Here is a 23,362-nt window from a genome sequence, read left to right on the forward strand (position 1 = left end):
CACACTAGTCTGTACATTCAAAACACGCTTTGTACTTTTCAGATTCCTGCAGCACACGCGCTCTGCTGCACGTCTAGTGTGACAAGAAGAGGCTTTCAAGGTGAAAAGGCTCACTTTATGATGTACAGTAGTGGAAAAAAGCTTTAAGCCCTTTTAACCATTTTCAGCTTGTGTTTAATTAACACGTTTCCAGCGGCTCAGAGACAGAACCATCGGCTTGTGAAGCCGCCCTCGTGGTGAGAACCAGCCGCCTGCTTTCACAGTCCAGCAGCCGGAAGAAGTGAGAGCAGAGCGACAGAACAGTGAGAGATGTTTTATTGACAGGTAAGACACACACACACACACACACACACACACACACACACACACACACACACACACACACACACACACACACACACACACACACACACACACACACACACACACACACACACACACACACACACACACACACACACACACGTACGTACGTAGAAAAGTCGGGTTTAATTTGGGCCAAATTTGAGCAGAAAACATCCAAGAAGAAACGGTGCAGGTCAAGAACTTCCATCTAAAACAATTACATCTGTTCTTACAGCTTTACAACAGACTATTGGTAAAAGATCGCATACTAAAGGTACATGTACTTTGGTCCCAGCAGGCCGCCTCCCAAAACCAGAATCACATGAAACCTTATCCAAACCCACTGTGTGTGTGTGTGTGTGCACCCACTAACAGCATAGTTTATAAAAGATGGGATTTAAACCTCTATCATTTGATGAAAGCTTCACAATCCTCACTGTTAATTCATTAGTAATGCGTTATTGGCCATACTAGTGGAAAGGTAAATGTGGGCGGTATTAAACATCCTCACAGAAGTGGTACGATGCAGCTTTTAATCCCATCGTGTATCAACAGCTGGAAAAGGAACCCAGGGTGCCAGTTCAGAAAAAACAGGCGATTGAAAAGTAGACAACACTGCACAAAAAGTACCTCCTTTTATTTTACCTTCAGGATTTCTGGGCACTAAAGTCCTCCAAATGTAGCTCACTCTGGTATTTCGACTACATTCTAAAACGGATTCATTCTGCCAGCTGTTAGTGAAGGGCCCAACATGCCTCCAAAGTATAAAGGTGGATTCTGGTAGTAGAACTGGTCAGAATTACATCAACGCCAACCTTTAGTCACAACGCCATCTACTTTCTCCTGTGTGCTGATTGAACTAGAACGCACCAACGTACCCAAAATGAACCTTTGGAGGAGCGAACCAGCCCAATGTGGCAGAACGTGCACGCTCCAGACGAGCACAGCTGATGGAGGAGAGTCGGCACACATCAGACGACCTGCTGTGACGGAGGCCTCCATTACTGCCACGGAGACCAAACGTTGGTTTGGGGAATAAAAACAGCATTTGACTTGGCAGGTGGTTCAAGTAGTGACACAATGTAGAGAAAAGACAGATCACTAATTACAGAAAGCCAAAGCTCAACAGCAAATTCAAGGAAAGGAGATCACTACCATACTGACATGTGGAGAGGGCAATGCAAAAAGGAAAAGCTCATTCAAATTATAAAACATTCAATTAAAAACTCTCTGCCGCTTTAAAAAAAGTGACAGCAGGCTTTGGTCAACAGGTTACACCTTTAGCCACGCCCACCAAACAGTGATGTCATGTGCACCGCTACATCACAGCCAGGGCAGAAGTGGGTGTTGAGTTGCTCTTTGAGATGGTCAAAGTCTGATGAAGCCCGCTTCTACTAATCAACAAGATTTGCTCTGTGGGAGTTGGGATTTTCTCTCAATATTTGAACTGAAATACTTTAACATTTCTAGTGTGTTGCGTTTGAAGCGTTGGACATTGAAGCACATTTCACTGATGAAAGTATCGTACTGCTGAATCAAAGGGACGGATAATGGCAGTGACTTCCTCCCTCGTCAAAGATCTTAAGGTTTACAGGTCAGATGGTCGACTTTGAAAAGGAAACTTTCAGGTGGTGATTCCCTCCCATGTCGTAGTTGTGCAGCTCCATCAGAGTCTGGATGGCCTCCTCCACCGACGTCATCTGGATCAGGGCCATCTTACGGTCCCTGGTGAGGGAAGAGCACAGACCAAGGGTTCAGAGCCAGTGGAGCTCCTCACATCACTTCCCCTTCATTCTCACGGGCTTTTAAAGATCTCACTGGAAGAACTTGAAGGCCTTGACGGTTCCCCCACTGTTGGAGAACAGAAGACGGAGATCCTCTTCTCCAACGGCGTCCCTGGACAGCCACAGACAAGCCGTTAGACGTCTCAAAGGAGAGGAGCTACATACTTCCATCCTGAGATGTGCAGTGGTTCTCCTACCGGACGTTGGAGAGGTGAAGAGTTGCAGAAGGAGGAAAGATGTTCTGGAAGTTTTTGGATCCCGGCTTCTTAAAGCGATGGAGTGGCGAGCCAGAAAAATCTTAACAAACAGAAAATGGAACAATTACAATGAGCTATTACAAATTTACGCTGAGGTGGAAACCGAAATGTTGATAAAGTTGCACTGTCCCGGGTCAATCAATATTCTACACATAGGGATGTGACAACATACACGTATTTATCATCCTTGTTGGTACCCAAACTGATGGGCTTATCCTGTCAAAAATGATGGATGACATTTTGCTGCGTTCCCATCGTTGCCCAAAAATGTTCATTCATTTCTTGTATTTTTTTGTAGAAATGTCATATTTTATAATGATTTAAATTGTATCCATGACTTTGATATCACTGTCCTATTTGGCAGTGTAATAAACAGTGACTGATATTGCTACTGTAATCTGATGAAGGCCAGGAAGACTCGGCCCAGCCATCCAGCGGCTGCACCAGGAGCCAGAAATAGAGGCCCAACATGTCCTCACAAGGGTACTTAACACAATGAGGGATCCGTCAACACCGACTTCCTAGTGGGGAGCAAAGGCTTAAACAGCAGAAGTGTTCCACTCTTACCTTTAGTGAGCAGCTGGTCATCCAGTCCTTCTCTGGGCAAAGCCACAGTTTGATGCTTAGACAGAGTCACTCTCATCACTTTACCAAACACCTTCTGACCGTTCAGGTGGCTCATTGCTACAGGTGAGGAGACACGGAAATATTTAGTAAGTCAAAAGGTGTTTCCCAATACGTCAATCATTTCACAGCCAGGAAAGTGCTTTATGGTACTACGTTGAGGAAGTGACCCAAGTGGTAAAACTGCAGATTTTATGATTGTATGATGTAATTATTCCTAGTTGGTGTATTACTTTATTTTTAAGGGTTAGACATTGACACACAGTGTGTTCTGCAGAGGTACCAGAGCCTAGATAACTGCCTCTGTTACCCATCATTTAAAATAATACACTTAAACTAAAATACATCTTTTACTCCGATCCATTTCAACTAACGCCATCTACTGTAGTAATAAACTGACTGAACCCTTTAACATCTTAAGATATTATACAGGGGCAATTTATACTAGGGCACTTTTTTAAAGAACACACATAAAACTTCATAACTCTGTGTTTATAATGACGTGGAAACAGGTTGATCGATGTCCACTGTAACAATACATAAATACCTAAATATTGTGAGAACATGGATGTTTTAATGGTGGCATAGAATCGCACATTTTGAAATTCATTCATCTCGATTAATGGCGATTAATGAATGTTGCTGCTGCTGTTGTTACAATGTTGGACGCAGAATTCCACCTGGTGGAACATGTTGAACTGCGACTCTTCCATGTGCACTTTGCTAGCCTAGCAGCTAGCTTAGCCTAGCAGCTAGCTTAGCATAGCGGTGCTTTAAGTGGTCCGTTTGTTCCTCTGCACTGTATGTCGCGTTTGTTCTACTTCCGGTCCGGGATGTCAACCGGAAGTAAACAAACAAACATTAACTACACTAAAATATTTTGTTGCATTCATTTGCCCACATTAATCACATAGTTTATGTTGACATCCCTAATATTAAGTCTTTATAGCTTGATCAATCCTATTTTGCAGAGCAATACCAGTGAGTAAAGACTCACCCAGCTGAGCCTGGTTGCCATCAGACAACTGTATCAGAGCACTGTCCTTCTTGTTGTAGAGGATCTTCACCCTCTGGACATCCCCATAGACTCCTGAAGAGGGAGAGAGCAAGAGAGGGACAGGGAGAGCAAGAGAGCCGGGTGGAGCAGAAGAAGAGGAGGAGGAGGAGGACAGAACAGGCAGAGCAGGAGAGATGGAGCCGACGAAGATAAAAAGGAGAGGTGTGAAGGATGGAAGGAATCAAGTTAGTACAAGAAAGACAAATGAAAAGAAATGATGGAATCTTCCCATTTCACTTCCACAAGAAAACTCAAACCCTTTGGGTTTTATTACGGTGACCTGCCATTTACATACATCTAAAACTGGCATCTGGCTGAGTGGTGATTCAGAAATCCAGCTGAAGATTGTATTGGAAGGACAACACCTTTAAACACATGCACTGACCTAAGACCCAAGGAGGAGATCTGTGCAGCGGAGCTAAAACAGGTGCATGAGTGTCAGGACAAATATTTTATTATATTGCTGTGCTGAAAAAAAGAACTATGTCTGCACCTGATTGATACTCAATCTGAAGAAAAAGGGCAAAAAGAAGGCAGAACGGTTTTACGATCACTGGTCTTCGTGAGTTCACTGGACGGTCGTAACCAACTTAAGCAATAAATGGTGAGAACATAAACACTGCAATAATCCATGCGCTCCTGGTAAAAGACAGACTACGGGTAGAGTGTGACTGTGCTATTGGAGAGCGGTACTTTCTTTTAGCATCTCAGGCCGAGCAGTCTTAGTTACCCATGGGACTAAATGTTGGGATTAAACCCAAGTCCCGCCCTCAAGAGCAGACAGGCCAATTGTGGCCCGTGTCCAATCACTATGGAGCTCAGCCCTCGATTGGTCATTGTTAAACGTAGTGTGATAGTAATACTGGAACCTAAATGTCAAACCATTGGAGCTAACAAAAGCAGATTACCGTAGCATACCATCAACTACTATTAGCAATTATATGCTAAGCTAGCTAATGAATGTATTAGAAAAGATGCTAAATGCTAGACACAGGTAATGAAGAGGAACAGTGTTGTTTCTTTGTCCTCATTCTAAATGAGATGGGGGGCTCTGACAGCTTGACAGAGTAGCAGGAGGGGGGGGGGGGGATTTAGGGAAGAGTCAAATGGGCAAGGAGTCCCTTATGGCAGTGGTCCCCAACATGTTTTGCTTCACAGATGGGGGGGTTGTCGTAGTTGCTGTGTCATTTCCGGTGGTTGGGCACCACTGCCTAATGGAACACTCGCTGTCCTAGACGTAGGATTACTGTTACTGCAAACTGCAGCTGTAGTCTCAGCATCCTTTGCAGTTTGTGTTGTGAAGCAACTGCAGGAAGTGGCCTGCCAGTCACAACATATACAGATATATATATTTGTATATTTGTCTAGGCGTAGCTCTGGAGGTTTGACTTCACATGAATGATTCTAGCGTCTTTGTTCTCATCGGTTTAGAGATAAGTGGACCAAATGGACCAAATGGACCACCCAGACTCACGTTGCATTCAGTGTAGAGACAGAAGTAGGTCTTTAAACTCTGCTGCATACAATACTGTACAATGGAGACATAAGAATGACGAGGAATAGCGTGTCCAAGACATCACTGAAGAAAGTGAACAAAATTGGATTAACAGAGAGAGATATACAGATAGAATAGTGGAGGTTGAACATACCGAAGAGGGTAAAGAGACTTTGAGGCGTGACCATCTTTAGAGAGAGAGACCGCAGAGCAGAGGACAGGAAGAGGAGGAGCAGAGGAGGAGGAAGAGGAGAGACGAAGGTAGAGATCAGACCGCCGAGCGTTGGACGAGGGGGGGAGGTGGTGGTTTCCATGGCGATGAGGGGTGGAGCAAAGATGGAGGGCATTGGTTGGGAAGGGCGGGAGGTCAAAACGGAAAACCCAGAGTTGAGTTTGACCGGAGTAAGATAAGTGAACAAAGGAAAAGTAGGTGGAACAAAAATTGGGTAAACGGACATGGGGCGGGGTTAAGGGGAGTGAACAAACATAAAGAGGGTGTGGCCAAAAGGAGAGAAAATAAATGTGTGAAGGGAGGAGCAGAGGAGGGGAAGATAGGAGGCGGGGAGGGGGATAAAGGAGGAGAGGAGGACAAAAACCAAAGCAGAGGTCAGTAAACAGAGCATCAGTGGAACATCAACGGAGTCTGAATGATTGCCACACACACACACGCACACACACACACACACACGCACACACACACACACAGCTTCCACCTCTATTATTGCACACACATTTCCTGCTGGATGCGTTTATCTGTGAGGAAAATAATAATGAATAAAGCAATAAATAATGAATAAAGCATGGAATAAAGAATGGACGTGATTGGCAGAGGGTATCAAACCAACAGGGTGGTAGTGGGGGGCGGAGGAGGGGGTCAAAGGGGGGTAGAGCCATGAAACAGATGGCCAACCAGGTCCCAGAAGAGCGGTTGACTATGGTGAGGAAACTATATAAAAAACAATGCAACTTCAATGTTCTGAATGAAAATCCTCAAATCTACAAGAAAAACAAACACAATTTACAAATCACACTGTGTTAACACACCGGATAATAGTTTCAGTTATTGACCCGTTACTACACACCGCATTCCAAATCTAGACTTGCAAGATTCTCCACTCCACATATTGAATGCTGTACGGTAAAATACAGGATATGATATCATGGAATCCATCAGTGGCAGATTGTGGTACGCTGGGCATTACGTTTTTCAGGAAGCACGGGAAAAAATACTTCACCATGTTAATTTCCCCCTATCGCGAGGAAATGTACAAAGTAAAGGCCCAGCCGAGGCAAAAGTACTGTATACACCAGAAGGGAACTCAGGGAGGTAGATGTGGTGGAACGATCCCTTCATCATTTACAGAAGCACATGGCTAGACTCTCTATCGCCTTATACAATTGTTCGCTTGATAAATGCAAGATTCTGAAAATGAAGACACAGTTATATATATATATACATATATTAAATGGCCATTGTTCCTCATTAAAGCTCTAAATAAGATTGTGTCCCTCTGGAAAAGCAAACAGGTCCCGGTCTGAATCTGGGTAAAGTCTGACCACAAATGTCATCCGGTCCATCTGATGACTTGGTCTACAAAGGATGAACATGTGACTGAAAAACTATCCCCAGACACTCACAACATGAAGAATGGCCACAGCACACTCAACAACGCACTCGCTGGGACAGAGTTAACAGTGCCTCTTAACAAGGGGGAGGGACCAGGAGGGAGGGAGAGACGGACAGAGGGATGCAGCACACAGAAACAGATAGAGTAGCTTTAGAGGTACAGACACAAGAAATATAAGATCATTTAAGTAGGTTGGTGTTCAGTTAAGTGTAAACGGCTCTTATATAAAGAAAGACATAATGTGGGCAAACAAAGAATTTGACATTAAAAGGTAGCACCTGTGACAGTCCATGAAGAACAAATATTGGTTGAGAGAACACACACAAACACACACACACAAGGAAACCATGTCAGAAACCTGGATAGATTTTGTTATGTAACAAGTTCCAATAGGATCTACGGTGCTATGAAAAGGTATTTCATGCCATCCCGGTTTGCTATTTTTAGATTAGACGGGAATAATCTGAGTAAATACAAAACGTATTTTTTAAATTATGATTTCATTTATTAAGGGAGAACAGCTATCCAAACCCACCTGGACCTTTGTGAAAAAGCAAAGGGGCCCCCATTAATAAATCATAAAACTGTGATTAGCCACCTGTTTTGTAAAGCAGAGTTCAATTTCCCTATTCACAGTCAGGCCTGAATACACCTGTTGAATCAATAAATCACTTAAACAGAAGTGATGAAGTGATGGAGGCCAAAATATCTCCAAAAGCAACACATCATGCTGCGATCTGAAGAAATTCAACAAGACACAGTTATTGTATCCGTCTGGGAAAGGGTTTCAAAGCCTTTTGTGAGGCCCGGAGAAGCAGAGAGCCTTCATCCACATGGCCAGGACCGGCTGACCCACCTGATAAAGACGACCCTGGTCTGCAGTGACATGACATTAAACAAGCCGCTCATACTCAACGTGGCTGAATTCAAAATGCGTGACAGGAGTTGGCCAGAATTCCTCATGGAAGGTTTTCCCAAACTCTTGGGTTAGTGGGCAATTACTTTCTCACAAAGTGGCTGTGGATAGCTTTTGACCTTCAATAACTAACCATCATTTAAAGAATGCATTTTGCATTTTACTCAGGTTTTCTTTGTCTCATTTTAAAACTTGTTTGATTATCTGAAATATTTCCTTCTGACAAATATATACACTTTGGAGGACAATGATACATAAAATGTCGCTTCCACACGCAGAGAAAATGTACCGTGTCCACTGGGTCTTTAATGAGGGTTTCTGTGGCACAATGTTTGCGTGTTGCTATCTTGAGGCTCTTGTGCCACTGTCCCCGAAAAGCTGTTCTAAAGTCAATAGCACAATACTTTCCTGCTAACAACACACTATTAAGATAGTGGGGTGCCACACACACAGGTGCATCTGCTCATAAGCAGTAACATTGTGGGGTGGCCCAGTCGATGGTCAGCTTGGTGCATGAGTGGATCCTTTGCAGAAAAAACTACTCTGTTGAAGTGCACCTGGTTTTTCACAGGAAGGGGAGACGACCCTCTGATTGGATAATTTCATGCAGACAATGCATTTGGCTCTTGCACTGCGCTCGGATTGTGCAGCATTTAATCAGCAGGGAATCAAAGGGGATCCTATGGTTTAAGGTTATGTTGGATTATTCTACAGTTTATGGTCTTCAGACCGCCTGTGGATCTATATTCATTACACTACACAGACTATGCATGGAGTGGAGCTAGTCCTCCACTAATTTAAAGACCGCTGAGCCCACTCCTCCAGCAGCATGAAGATACTGAAAACCCAAAAGGCTCCACCATGGGTGTGGGAGTGTCTGTGGGCAGGAGCATTTAGATTAGTGTGAATGTGTGCATGACTGGGTAAATGTTAATATGTGGTACCGTGTCCTTTCAGGAAGGAGCTTTATAAATGCTAGTCCACCTCCCAGATAAAAGTGGAAGATGAATCCCGCATCAAGTGGGCTTAGCACAGTAATACACACTACATCTGTTGAATAGTAAACTAATTAAGTTAAGCGCATACGGCTAGTGTACCTCTTCATTCAGGTTGGATGCCAACAGGACTCCTGACACTCCGGACCCAGACAGAGCAACGCGGCCGGCGGCGGCTGCCGCTGCTGCCGCGGCGCTCAGAGGACTGATGGCTCCTGGTAGGAAACAAGCAACAGGTCAGACAGCAGAAAAACACGTTCCAACTGCACCACCAAAGATTCTAACTACAACAAGGACGACCAAGAATATAGAAATCCCTTCTTCAGATTTGAAATGTTCTTTCTGAATGACAGAAATATTGTCAGCAGAAACACAATGCAAACGCCTCAGTCTAAAACAAAAACAATCAAATACATTCATAGGAAGGTCAAGTTTATTTTATTTTCCATTTAGTGCCAGATCACAACAGAAGTAATTTAAGGTTACCTTTCCTATAGAACCGTATATCTGGTTCTTTTATGAAACAAAGTGCCTTACGTCACTCATGTCATTTCCGTGCTTTGGAAGTGACCAGCTGACTAGCAGCAATAACTCTGATTCTTTCAATTCTAAGCAAAGAAAATCTCTGGCGTCTCAAATCTGATCAAAATATCATCTTTAATTCTGTCTCATGACTTTCAAAGACCAGCTGGACTTTATGTAATTCCAGAAATATTGCACCAGTCCACCCAGCACTCTAACACGAGCTAATTCAGATGACAGGACGCAACAAGACAGGACAGCGTGACAGAAAACACCAGGCGCCTGATGGAAAAACACAATTCAGTCAAAATAAAAGAGAAAACTTTGGTACCTCCACCCTGCGAGAGAGAGAGAGAGGAGGAGTACCCTCCTCCACCAGAGTAGGACGCTAGCGCTCCGGACGGGGTACCTACAAGACAGGGACAACTGGGTTTACACCACAAATCCCTCACCTGACCTCAAACTCTACACCACAAACATCTAAAAGAAAGAGAACGGTATTATACAATTATTGACTTCAATAATGACATTTATTGTTATTACATCACTAGTCCATCATCTTTGTTAGACAACAGAAATAGGTTTACAACTTCAGGAGGGGGTGGTCACTATGGTGCCCCCCCCCCCCCCCAAGCACCTCACGGACATATTCATGTCAGTGTGGAACTGTTGCAGTGCTTTGAAAAATAATACAAAATTCAAATAAAAAAATAAACGTTTTCAAGGGGGAGCTGTGTTATAATTGTAGGGGAAATACTGGAAAATGTGTAACTAACATTCGTATATCCATCTGCATAATCTACTGACGCAGCATACGGTAATCTAGATATATTCCAACTACAGCCCAAAACATGTTTCCACTTTGATGTCGGCTGCAGAGGGCTGAGCACAACAGTGGAGCGGAGGACACCCTGTGGAGCACCACGGGGAGGTTATTCAATGAGGTCAAATGTAGGAATCATACACCAATATCCAACTAGCCACCACAGAAACTGACGGATGCTTGAAAGCTGCGGTCAGTCGTATCACCGCGAGGGCTTTCTAGCTGCATAGTCGAGCACAGGGTCACGCAGATGACCTCAGAATGACATCGTGACAAATGGGCTTGCGGTGCTGGCAGAGAATGATGCAAAACACGCCACTTTCTGCAACAACTCAACAACAGCTGCAGTATCATGGAGGCCCCTGATGGAGATTTGAATTGATGTGGTGCAGGTAGATGAAGACAGATGTATTTACCCAAAAGAGAATGATCCTTGTTGGCCGACTCTCCATCTCCAGTAGGGAGGTCTGGTCTGGTGTAATCTCGACTTTTGTCATTGTTGTATTTCACGTTGAGGTTGACCAGTTTGCTGAAGTCTATCCGCAGAGTACAGCATGAATTATAGATATTCTGTCCATCCAAAGACTGGATAAGAGGCAGTGGAAGAGGGAGAAACATCATAATAGCGTTTAAATGGTCTGATAATGGTTACGACAAATGTTCAGACTAAGAGGGACATTTTAAAGTTGTATGTAGGCTAATATATTGGTCCAGCTCTAATGTTAGGCACTAACAGAAAGAGGCACCAATCACATGAAACATGAGTGTACCACCGATAGTGGACATGTGTGAATCCATCAAAACACGATAATGCATCTTCAAAAAATCTAAATGTGTTGTTTAGAGCAGTGACTCTTAACCACCCAGCTGCGTGCGGCGACGGATGACGTCATGAACCCAAACACAACACCGTTTGTGGTTCCTGCACTACGTTGTCTGTTGTCATTGTTGTACTATCATGCACCAACCCCCCAAGTCAAATTCTTTGTACGTCTGACATATTTTGGCAATAAATGTTTCCTGATTCCTGATCCTGACAAATAGAGAGGACATATTGTGGTTATTTATTTCCATGGTTTACAGAGATAAGCCATGCCCCCTCCTAGGCACGAATAAAGCGGGACGTGATGAAGCAAAATAACCACAACTATTTGGCCGAGTAAAAGTGGCAAAAATCTGCTTGTCTTTTGGTGTGAACGCAGCATTAGACTAGAGCCAGCTGCCTCGTAGCCAGACGTGTGGCACAATGGCCGAAACCTTTCCCCACAGCGTGTTTGCCATGAGACGATCACGTGATGTCATGTGAAGAAGACTGCTGCCTCTGTGATGCCAAAACATTCACTGCTGAACCATTCATCAAATTAGTTTGAAGATTATAAGGCTACATTTTTATTTGCACTTCATTTCAAATGTATATACATTATATTTCATTTTCTATACTATTTATTGATTACATTTCTATTTCAGTATTTTTCTGTAGTAAAAGCCTGGCTCGAGCCCTTCAAATTTTTAACTTTAACTGTATCTGTTCCATGAATTGTTAGGTAGTGTTGTTTGTGCAGGTTTACATACAGATCATTAATAAATGTTTAATTTGGTCATTGAACACAAATCCAACATAAAATGATATCAATTAGTTAATCCAAGACAATTGAATATTTTAAACTTTGTATTTAAAAAGTTGGGCCCTGAGGTCAAAAAGGTTAAAAACCCCTGCTCTAGAAATTCAACAAGTGTTTTTTTGAACATTTAGTTGCTAATGGAATTTGCACATGCGTGTGTACGTACCAGTTTAGCTTGCTGTGCGTTGACGGGGTCGCTGAACTGCAGAAGAGCCTGAAACTGGTTGTTCTTGGTGAAAGTTATGATCTTCATTACAGTGCCGAACTTACTGAATATCTAGAAGAATCAACAAATTCAAACAGAACAAGTAGGAAACATGACCATGCTTTAGTGACTTTACAGTTCCAAAGACTTCATTTCCAAAAATCCGGTTTAAAGCTATGCAGACACTAGAACTGTACCCCAAAAATAAAAGAATCATAACATTGACATTCCATTTCTATGTTAAATATCATAATCTGCGCAGCTTTTGATATTTGTTCACATACAAGAAAACCATTTAAATGCCATTTAATTGTTTTTTATATTTGTATCTGAAAATGGAGGGAAATAAAACCGTATGGAAGAGTGTATGCCAATCAGAATGGTGGCTCTATAGTAAAGGTTTAGGTTTTTACCTGTTGTAGAACGTCTAGTGTCACAGGATAAAACATGTTGTCGATGATAATCCGCAAGACAGGGCTCGGGGGTGGAGCTAGGTCCAACACTCCGGGGTCAGAGGACGGAGAGCTTCCATCCTGGACGGCTGACACCGCCTGCAACACCGCCTGAGCCCTCTGAGAGGAAAGGACAAGACACGTCATGGATGGGAAGGACTCAAGTCCTCCATCAGTCCAACGGGACGGGGCTTAGTGTGGGTGTACCAGTATACCTGGTTCAGAGCAGAGTCGGTTTTCAGCTCCTTGTGGTTGGAGTACTGGATGAAGACGGGAGTGTTTCTGACCTAAAGAGAATGAGATCCAAAGAACGAACGGTCGGCTCAGTTTGTTAGCACTGATTGTGTAACAGAAATGGACACGTGGCATATTTCAGACCTGGGGCGTGACAGCGGTGTAGTAGTTCACCATAGTAATGGCTGCTTCCTCTGTGCCCAACTCCAGGAACGCCTGCAAAACCCAGCAGGGTAAATCAGGATTAATCAGTGTGTCCCTGCTTGGGAAAGACTGGGCTTGTGCTTTGCCTCAGTTTACCTGGTTTTTCCCCTTGAGCATCAGTATATTGGTGACCTTTCCAAAAGGCAGCCCCAAGGCAATGACTTCCGTCTCAGACACTTCATTGGGAAGTTTCCTGATGTGGAGAACTCTGGAAGGAGGGGACTCTTCCAGGCGCTGCTTCTTACTGTCGCTGCCGTTCGCTGACAAATAAGGCAAATGACCTGTGAGTCACCACGGCACCGTGACTGAGGTCTGAATACTAAAAGGCTAAGCTCCACTTAGCTGCTTGATGTCCAGGTGCATGCTTAAATTCATTTTTCATGATCTATCATTTCAAACTTTTTCTGTCAAATACTTGATCAATTGATGACTGCACTAGATTTCAAGACTTTTAATGCACACATTGGGCAAAAACGGGTACATCTAGGAAAATCAGACCAATAGATAGATTTGTAAACTCACAGATACAGAAAGTAAAATATATTCACATATATTTATAATAACATTAAAGGAGCCATGTTATGCACTTTTACCACAAGTTTATGTTCTATTTGGTCTGAAAGAAATGTCTAAAACCCACTTTGTTCAAAATAGACCAAGGATCCTTGGTCAAATTGGCAAATGATTCTAATACGTTTGTCCACTGTTGTGCAATATAAACATAATCATTGTATGATTAAATTGATTTCTATAGTCGATGTTGTAGACTTTGTGTATTTTCCTTTTCAGATACGGAGGAAAGACAGAAGGAAATAAAAGTCTCTGCACGTCCCCTCACTGTTAGTCAGATACAAGCATTTCGCTTTGAGCCAGATTCACACCCTGAACAAGACGTTCCTGATTGATTTCAGCTGATCCACACCTGTTCCCAACTCTAGCCGGGACATGGTCTTCATTTATGAAAATAATCCAGTGTTTCCCCTCCCATTGTATACCGGCCCCTCTACCCGTTTACAAGTATCCACTGATCAATGTGTTCTGTCCCTATGTGCACACAACACATGTGCGCGCACAGTGGACAGAGCGGAAAATGGTGTATCGGTGTACGCACTATTTATTTCCATAATATGGCCTATTCAAAGCACACTTAAAATACTCAAACAACATCAATTTCATTAATTTAAATGATGTCTCGGTCTTTTTCACCATGCCAGTCCATTTCTGACCATTTGGGTGCTCACCGGTCAAAGCGGTCGGGCTGCTACTGTACATGTTGAGCTCATCTGAGCCTCTCTAGAAAAACAAGAAAACAAGGAAAATGCATTACTCACATACTACAAATGTACCGTTAGAGTGAAAATACTAAATACATTAACACGGTAGAATCACAGTCGGCTCTACTGACAAAACTTAAAGTAAATGTGCTTACCTTTACACCAACTGCAACATCACTGTAAAGAGACAGAAAGCAGGTCGATGAGAACAAAACAAGGCAGCTATAAATTACATTACAGACTTCTGATGGAGCTTCACAACGTGCACGAAAAATGATGTAACAAGGAGACAGATTTTTTTGAAGATTTCTTGATGTGCAGAGAAGTGTATGATTTAAAAGTTCCATCTTCAGCGATCCTTATTCTGAATGGGATCAAGCCACTCATGTTGGTCGTTTTAACCCCACCTCGCGTCGTCGTATGCGGTTGCCCAGAATCAATAACAACCTGGGACACGACCCTGTCACACACATGAATATTGTGTAGTTAAGATAACAGGTGTTAATATCGCGATGGAGGCGGAGCTGCATCAAACACGCCCCTCTGCACCCCAAGCAGTTCACTAATAGTCACCGGTTATTCTTTGATGTTTCAAACTTCGCCACGCAAACATAAGCATTAAGCGATTCCGTGTCCACACCTTTTCGCGACAAATGAATCACGTTATTTTGTTTGCGATGTTACACGTGTGTTGTGCGCAGGCGGTAGCAGTTATTTACGTTAATTACGTTGCACACGATGCACCAGAGGAGGTCGGGAGCACTGGCTCCGGACAAAGGACCCAACTGACAGGTGTGACGTCGATATGACACAGGGCTAATGCCTCGTCCCACTCATGCTAACTGACAATAATACACCTTTTCGCATTGACCGCCAACGTTAGCGGACATACATTAATCTAACGAAAGTTACGATATTGCTGAAGTTAGAGGAATTACGTTAGCTGAACCTCCATACAGGTTGGCTTTCCGGCATTGGACTGCCACATTTCTTATTTGGGAAATGGTGCCATTAGCTAGCATCATGTTTTTTGTAACGTTGATGTACAGAACAGACGTTCAGAGGTGGGCTAACAGTTAGCATATCATACATTGAGATGCGCGTACGGCTAATTCTGCACATGCAAAGCAATAGGAAGTCTTACTAGACGCATTGTTTCTAATATTTAACTGATATTTACCTGTCCATTGTAACTCTTTGTCCTCTTCTGTCTGATAACGTTTCAGCACAATTCGAAGACTGTGAGAGCAAAATGGGCGTTTTTCTTCTTCTTGTGTTTTAATATCAACCGGCAACCACAGCGCCACTAAGCACTTTGCCGCCACCTTCTGCTCTGGAGGACTGAATAAATAATGAAATAATACAGCGTGGTTCATTTATTGCATTCATAGATAGACGTATGACAATTCAATTCAATTCAATTCATTTTATTTTGTATAGCCCAAAATCGCAAATTACAAATTTGCCTCAGAGGGCTTTACAGTCTGTACACATGCAACATCCTCTGTCCCGAAACCCTCACATCGGCACAGGAAAAACTCCCCAAAATATGAAAAAACCCTTCAATGGGGAAAAAAGGGAAGAAACCTTAGGGAGAACGTCAGAGGAGGGATCCCTCTCCCGGGATGGACAGACTGCAATGGATGTCATGTGTACAGAATCAACAATGTAAAAGATGTACAATACATTCAATTTCTCTAACTGAAATGATACAAGTAATTGCAAGTAGCAGAAGAGGTGTACGGCAGGACCACTGCAGGGACAACCTCCATCAGATCGAACCACCATCCACAGAGGCTTCTGTGGGGAGGGAGAGCAGAAAGATGTTGGTTTTTGATGACAGTAATATGAATCATATTTAAAGTAATGATGATGGCAGCAGCAGGTGTCAGCAGAGCCATGAGCCAGGAGTCAGAACCGGGGTCCGCACGAAACTATGATCCACGGAGACCTGCTAGGCGAGAAAGCACAAAAAACTCCCGGAAAGAAGCTTAATTAGTGATGTACATTAATAAAGCATGGATGATTGTGGGAGGAGAGAGTGAGAGTGAGAGAGGGGCTCGGTGTGTCCTAAGAAGTCCCCCGGCAGTCTAAGCCTAGAGCAGCTTAACTAAGGGCTGGTCCAGGCTAACCTGAGCCAGCCCTAACTATAAGCAATATCAAAGAGGAACGTTTTAAGCTTTATCTTAAATGAACTGACCGAGTCTGCCCCCCGGACTGAAAGTGGAAGCTGGTTCCACAAAAGAGGAGCTTGATAACTGAAGGCTCTGGCCCCCATCCTACTTTTTAAAACTCTAGGAACCACAAGTAGCCCAGCATCTATGGAGCGTAGATGCCTTGTAGGACAATACGGTGTAACAAGCTCTTTAAGATAAGACGGTGCCTCACCAGCAAGTGCCTTGTAGGTGAGGAGAAGTACCTTAAATTCTATTCTTGATTTAACAGGAAGCCAGTGCAGAGAAGTTAATACAGGAGTTATATGATCCCATTTCTTAGTTCTTGTTAATACACGTGCTGCAGCATTCTGAATCAGTTGGAGAGGTTTAAGCGATTTACAAGAGCAGCCTGATAACAAAGAATTACAGTAATCCAGTCTAGAAGTAACAAATGCATGAACTAGTTTTTCTGCATCACTTTGAGACAGGAAGTTCCTGATTTTTGATATATTCCGTAGATGAAAAAAGGCAGTCCTTGAAGTCTTCTTTATATGAGAGTTGAAGGACATATCCTGGTCGAAGAGAACTCCAAGATTTCTGACGGTGCTGTTGGATACCAGAGCAATTCCATCCATAGAGACTGTATCACGTGACAGCTGACTTCGAAGGCGCTCTGGGCCTATCATGATAACTTCCGTTTTTTCCGAGTTTAACATCAGGAAGTTGCAGGTCATCCAAGTTTTGATGTCTCCAAGACAGTCCTGAAGTCTAACAAGTTGGTTGGTGTCTTCTGGCTTGATCGATAGATACAGTTGAGTATCGTCTGCATAACAATGGAAGTTTATGCGGTGTTTTCTGATAACGTCGCCCAAAGGAAGCATGTACAGGGTAAATAGAATCGGTCCAAGCACAGAACCTTGTGGGACTCCGTGACCAACATTCGTGGTCCTCGATGATTCACCGTTCACAAACACAAACTGGGATCGATCCGATAAATAAGATTTAAACCAGCTGAGTGCAGTTCCTTTGATGCCAATCAAGTGTTCCAGTCTCTGCAGCAGGATACGGTGATCGATGGTGTCAAATGCAGCACTGAGGTCCAGCAATACAAGAAAAGATACAAGTCCTTGGTCCGATGCAAGTAGAAGATCATTTGTAATTTTCACCAGTGCCGTTTCTGTGCTGTGATGCATTCGAAATCCTGACTGGAAATCCTCGAACAAAGCATTGTTTTGTAGAAAGTCACAAAATTGATTCGCGACAGATTTCTCCAGGATCTTAGCGAGGAAGGGAAGATTAGAGATGGGTCTGTAGTTAGCCAACACCTCTGGAGCTAGGGTAGGTTTCTTCAGAAGAGGTTTAATTACAGCTACCTTGAAGGACTGTGGTACATGTCCTGTCAACAAAGACAGATTCATAATATCCAGTAGGGATGTGCTAATTAACGGAAAAACTTCCTTAAGCAGCTTAGTTGGAATCGGATCCAGGAGACAAGTGGAAGAGTTGGATTTCAAAATTGTAGAAGTCAGTTGATCAAGGTTGATGGAAGAGAAACCATCCAAGTAGGTATCAGGGCCCACGGCTGCATCCAAGGATCCTACATCCGCGGACGGGTTGGCTCCGGTTGGGGGCAGTAGACCATCAATTTTCTTCACAATTATAGATAAGTGTTGCTCATATTCTGTACAATTGATTTCATTATTCAATCCCTAACATGATTGAATGATGTAAACTACGTAATAGAATGCTGTCATAATGTTATTAAGTCTGCCTAAATTATTGAATAGATATTAATAAAATGAATGCATTTATCATGCCCGTTGCAGACCCTTCACAGGGTTTCAAATTCAAGAGTGGTGCCCAGCATTTCAATGTTGTAATGTGCAATTTATAAGTAACAGTACATCCAGTGATTTGTTCTTTGTAAAAGAAAACTTTTATTTTAATCACGGACAATGTCAAATATTTATTTTACATTAGTAGATCAACATACATGCCCATTGGAATTTAAAATCATCACATTGAACATGAAGTATTCGCAAGAGGATGCAACAACGCTGAACAAATTAATAATGTAATTTGAGTCAGAATTACAATGAAATCATTGACATGTTTATTTGGATAAATTGTAAATTCTGATCTTGTAATGGTCAAATTGGTTAAATTCTAAATTTCTCATAACTCCAAACATTACTCCCATCAAGTAGATAAACACATATGTCATGTTTCCACCACATCGGAACTCCTCCCAGTTATCTGCATAAATGGAACAACACAAATGAGTCAAAGCTCATGTGGCAGATGAATCTAATCGTAAAACCCGACTTCATAACATCAGTTTAGATTAAATATGTCTCTCCCTTCAGAAGACCGGGCTGATGGGCACACCCCTCTTGGGTATGTAGGGTTTCGCCATGGTAACCATCTTGATGCAGTCGATGATTGGACAGACGCTGAGGCACAGAGTGCAGCCCGTGCAGCTGTCGGTCACCCTGGGCAGGTGGGTCTCTGGGTCAAACGTTATGGCCTGTGAGAGAGCAAAGGAGTCGCTTTAAGAGGCAGTTAGGTCTTCAAAACAATAGTGGCAGACGCTGACATACCTGGTATCCAGAGTCGTTGCAGGTCATGTAACATTTTCCACAGTTGATACACATCTCCTCATCTATGACAGCCTGGACCTGAGGACAGGGGAGGGTCATGAGTAGTGGCGGCTGACCAATAGAGGGCCAGGGGGCGTGGCCCACCCTCCTTGAGCCACACAAATAATGTGTGTACGTATATATACATATAGCAGGGGCCCTAATAGGTGGGCTGCAGTCAGGATCCAGAACCAGTGAGCGGTGCATCCGGGCCCTGGACCTCTAACATTGTGATTCAAACAAACCAGTTAGGAGCCCAGTATGATCAGAACACCCTAACACACACAGTGCTGTCATCACAGAGGAATGAAGCTGAATCGAGATAAACAGATAAAGTCCCGACACAAGGATGTCTTTTATTATTTATTATTAAGATGAGATTATTATTTGGTAGTATACAGGGCCTTTTTTGGGGGAACATCAAATTGACTGTTCATAAACCAGGTAAATACAGTAAGTTCAAAATATTTCCGCTATGTATTTTTACAGTTTTTTTAATCCAGTGCTTGATGATTGAATTTATTATTAGAGTATGTGTTATCTATATTTAAACCATTATAGTTCACAATATAAATAGTTGAGCTATTATTAGATTTAACTTTCTTTATTGTATTAGACAGTTGTTGACCTCAAAGAAATGTTGATACAACTTCAATAGACTGTATTTAAAATAAAATCATAGCGCAAGTTAGACGTTATAGTGTTGTTACAGAACTTTGCATGATGGACATTTTCTGTAAATTATATACTTTTGTATGTATGAAATAACACGCTGGACAAAGGTACCTGCTCCATGTTGTTGAGCTCCTGGTACGCTCCGATGTGGCGCAGCGCTCTGGCTATCACGTCCTACACGCACAACACACACACACAGTACCCACAGCCATTCAAAGTGCATGTCATCGCCCAAAGCACAATAAAACAAGTAGAGGGAGTGTCTTACCTTGACCGCGGGGACAGTTTTTTTTGCCTCGTTGACGCGGCCGATGCCGACGTCCTTCACGTCTGTTTCTACGTTTCGGAGCTTTTTCTTGTACTCTGCGATGGCGTCTGTCCTCTGCTGGAGATACGGCCCAAAGCTCGGGAGGCTCTACACATGCAAACACACAAGGAGTAATTCAGCAGGATGGTTGACGTAGTAAAACTGCAGCAGTATTATTGGTAGAAAGTAGTGGTACCTTTCCCACCAGGTCCACCAGTCTGGGAACTGGTTTCCCCTTCTGGTGTCTCTCTGTCGGAGGAGACTGGCCGTCCCAGTCCTTCAGCTCCAGGCTCTTTAGGTACAACAAGGCCTTCAGACCTGAACACAAATATACACACAGATGGCATCATCATGCAGTCTATGGGAGGAGTGATCTTCACTTAAATATACTAAAAATACCATTCCGTTGAGCTGAAAAAGGCACAGGTTGACCATGAGTCATTGATTTAGATTTTAAAGAATGCATGCGTTTTACTGTTCAAATCTGCAGCTTAAACAGCGCCAGTCCAAAACATCATCACAGCACATCCTATTAGACGTGTGTGGGTAATGCCTCGTGTCATGGCTGACGCCGGCTCGAATCACACACATCACCTTGTTTCAAGGTCCAATATGCTCAATCTGCTTCATGTCTTTTCACTAAGTAGAGCATACACTTATTTATTTGTTCATTGACTGTATGAGATATGAGGAGGTGGTACATTCCAAGCATTAATTGCACGAAAACCAACTGGACGTATGAACAGAGAAACAGTGACATACCCACACAGTAATCCTCGATCACTGTGAAGTCCTGGTTCTGTACTGCACTGCACACCTGTAATCACACACAGCAAGTCAATAAAGTAGCATTTCATTTAGCTTCGTGTGACTGCATTTTTTTCAATTCAGTGTGGAGTTGTTTTTGTTGTTTTTAACATGTTTCACAATATGTTATTAAGAACATATTGCATGAGGGAATTAGTTAGTAACACTTGTCACCTGTAACACTGACGCCCCGGCGTGGAGGAACTGTAGGCCGCTCTCTGCCGAGTCGATGCCTCCGGTGGCCAGGACTGGGAAGCCAGGAATTGCTCTGGCGATGGCGGACACTGCTCTGAGAGCAATGGGTCTGATGGCATTACCTGCAAACATTGTTGATTATATGGAGAGCTACTTCAGTGAGAACACCGTGTGTCTTTAACTCTCTCATGAAGGATACTGCTGTTGTATCTACAAATCTCACACGTAAAAGTGCAATGAGACAACCTTTGCTTTTAGCTCACTTGAATACTTCAGGGCACTGAAAAATGACACCTGCTTGTGGTAGGTTGCCTTGGTTACAGTTGGTTATAAGCATAGACTGAATACAAGAAGTCAACATAGTTGTTGTTACGTCACCAATCGGTTTGTTTTGTTGCAACCAAAGAACAGAGTTCATCATATTTGGAATGCGCAGGAGTGAAGTAGAGAAAGCGAAGTGGCAGCAACCTGTCACTCAGTGGAGCGTTCCCTGCTTCATGGTCTAATTGACTAAAAAGACCATAAGGTACTAAATGAACTTTACGCCCTGTTGTAGAAGACTTGAAACCAGCAATTAATGTTTACTGAGGGAATAAATCAAGAGAGAAGTAGAGTCACGAAATGAAATGGTAAAGGGAACACTGCTCCAGAGCTGTCGCCCCCTGGTGGTCAGTGGAGAGAGATGTTAAGACACTCTGCAGAAGAGGAGGTCACCACCTTGTTACGAGGCAGAAGGCCCTACATGCAGGGTTCGAAATGACTACCCCTAAAATGTAACTATAAAAAATACTGAAGACTACCTTGCTACACTATTATATTGACATATTTTGAAGGTGGGATAATGGTCTGTCTGATGTTTTTCATGTTAACGGCCGTTAAGACACCTGTACCGTATTAGCACCGGGTCTCGGACCCACCCCCCAAAAGAACAACTTTTCGGTCTACACATTTTCCCATTCAAAACTCACAGACTTGAATTAAGTCCTCGCTATCTTTCGTAATCACTGACTGGACCATTATGTTGGTTTGCTAGCTTTGAATAACACGTCTAGCTAACTGCTAACTGTCAGCTGTTAGCTGGCAGGTTGTTTGGCTTCATACACGTACAGCAAGAAACGTTGACAAACGCACTCTTCTAATCATTACGTTACACTGGCTATCTGAGTTAGTTAATGCAACTTTTGATATAGGAACACCAACTCCAAATATTTGACCATAATAATCAATTATTATGGAGATATAAACATAATCGAAGCACTTACAGGATTTTCATGAGGGATTTCACTCTTTGTGAGGCTTCGTTCAACAGTAACCTACGTGTCTGCGTCATAGAGCACAACAACTATCTGTGATGCTATTGGCTGCCCTGATTGCTGCCCATTTGGGTTAGGAAATGAATTAATTATTGTTATAAATGTAAAACGTCACTAAAGACCTATCATTTTTAATGTTAAAAATATTTGTCGGGGACCCCCCAAAATCTAAAAATAAATTCTTATAGCGGGTCCCTAATGACTTATAGGGGGTCCGGGACCCCCTCATTACGAACCCTGCTTTAACACACATCTGGAAGGAGAGACACTTTGTTCAATGGGCATGTGTTTTCAGGGTTAAATGCATTTAAGAAACCATCAAGTCAATGATTAGTCAATATTTAAAATGAAATACGGTAGACATGTCTTTTTCCGCCATTTTGAATTGAGTGAAAAACACATTTTTGGCAATTTCACTGTCTTTGTATTTTGGTACGCTGACATCCAATTTTTACATAGTGTGCAAGGTAAAAAAAAATACTCTGGATTTTTATCATGGTCAAAAGTAGATTTTTTTCTCTCTTTAAAGTAATTTTAGAATATATATATAATATATATATATATATATATATATATATATGTGAGTCTATAGTGGGTTTTGTTGCGTGCTACTGCAATCAGGGAATGCATCACCACGTTCAGGAGGGGGAGGGGGGGAGGATTCCGTGGCAACGGAATGCGATGACATCATCAAGTCATGTGTCACTCACATAGAACTTCAGAGTGATCATTGATCATTGGCATTCTTCACGAAGGCTCTGGCTGCTCGACTTTAAAAAACAGACGATAGACCCTTTTGGGTGACGGATGCAGGGCCGGCGTACGGAGTTGGA

The 23,362-nt window shown here is 42.8% G+C and overlaps 2 protein-coding genes across 2 annotated transcripts; both read right to left on the reverse strand.

The window, feature by feature from the left end:
• Positions 1 to 300: 300 nt before the first annotated feature.
• LOC119209278 (polypyrimidine tract-binding protein 2-like) lies at positions 301 to 15,733 on the reverse strand. The gene is made up of 17 exons (XM_037458485.2): positions 15,618 to 15,733; positions 14,593 to 14,614; positions 14,405 to 14,456; positions 13,260 to 13,423; positions 13,104 to 13,175; positions 12,941 to 13,012; positions 12,687 to 12,845; positions 12,235 to 12,345; positions 10,863 to 11,031; positions 9,955 to 10,032; positions 9,204 to 9,316; positions 5,717 to 5,750; positions 4,008 to 4,100; positions 2,954 to 3,070; positions 2,327 to 2,426; positions 2,164 to 2,241; positions 301 to 2,070 (listed from the first exon to the last, which is right to left on the reverse strand). The coding sequence occupies exons 1-17, from the start codon at positions 15,623 to 15,625 to the stop codon at positions 1,941 to 1,943; spliced, it is 1,572 nt and encodes a 523-aa protein (XP_037314382.1). The 5' UTR covers positions 15,626 to 15,733; the 3' UTR covers positions 301 to 1,940.
• A 2,776-nt stretch (positions 15,734 to 18,509) lies between these two features.
• LOC119209299 (dihydropyrimidine dehydrogenase [NADP(+)]-like) lies at positions 18,510 to 21,348 on the reverse strand. The gene is made up of 7 exons (XM_062557886.1): positions 21,196 to 21,348; positions 20,977 to 21,031; positions 20,411 to 20,532; positions 20,176 to 20,322; positions 20,019 to 20,081; positions 19,194 to 19,271; positions 18,510 to 19,120 (listed from the first exon to the last, which is right to left on the reverse strand). The coding sequence occupies exons 1-7, from the start codon at positions 21,346 to 21,348 to the stop codon at positions 18,956 to 18,958; spliced, it is 783 nt and encodes a 260-aa protein (XP_062413870.1). The 3' UTR covers positions 18,510 to 18,955.
• Positions 21,349 to 23,362: the final 2,014 nt, after the last annotated feature.

This window comes from Pungitius pungitius, chromosome 15 (genome assembly GCF_949316345.1).
Source record: "Pungitius pungitius chromosome 15, fPunPun2.1, whole genome shotgun sequence".
Lineage (NCBI taxonomy): Eukaryota > Metazoa > Chordata > Actinopteri > Perciformes > Gasterosteidae > Pungitius > Pungitius pungitius.

Bases quoted from the DNA above. Each gene is read 5' to 3' on its own strand.
- LOC119209278 (XM_037458485.2), bottom strand. The intron at 11,032-12,234 runs GTACGTACACAC...CCTCTTATCCAG, and splicing joins ACGCACAGCAAGCTAAACTG to TCTTTGGATGGACAGAATAT. The intron at 2,242-2,326 runs GTAGGAGAACCA...GTGGCTGTCCAG, and splicing joins CTTCACCTCTCCAACGTCCG to GGACGCCGTTGGAGAAGAGG.
- LOC119209299 (XM_062557886.1), bottom strand. From the start codon at position 21,348: ATGTTTGCAGGTAATGCCATCAGACCCATTGCTCTCAGAGCAGTGTCC. The intron at 19,272-20,018 runs GTACCTTTGTCC...CCCTGTCCTCAG, and splicing joins AGCTCAACAACATGGAGCAG to GTCCAGGCTGTCATAGATGA. The intron at 19,121-19,193 runs GTATGTCAGCGT...GCTCTCTCACAG, and splicing joins GCAACGACTCTGGATACCAG to GCCATAACGTTTGACCCAGA.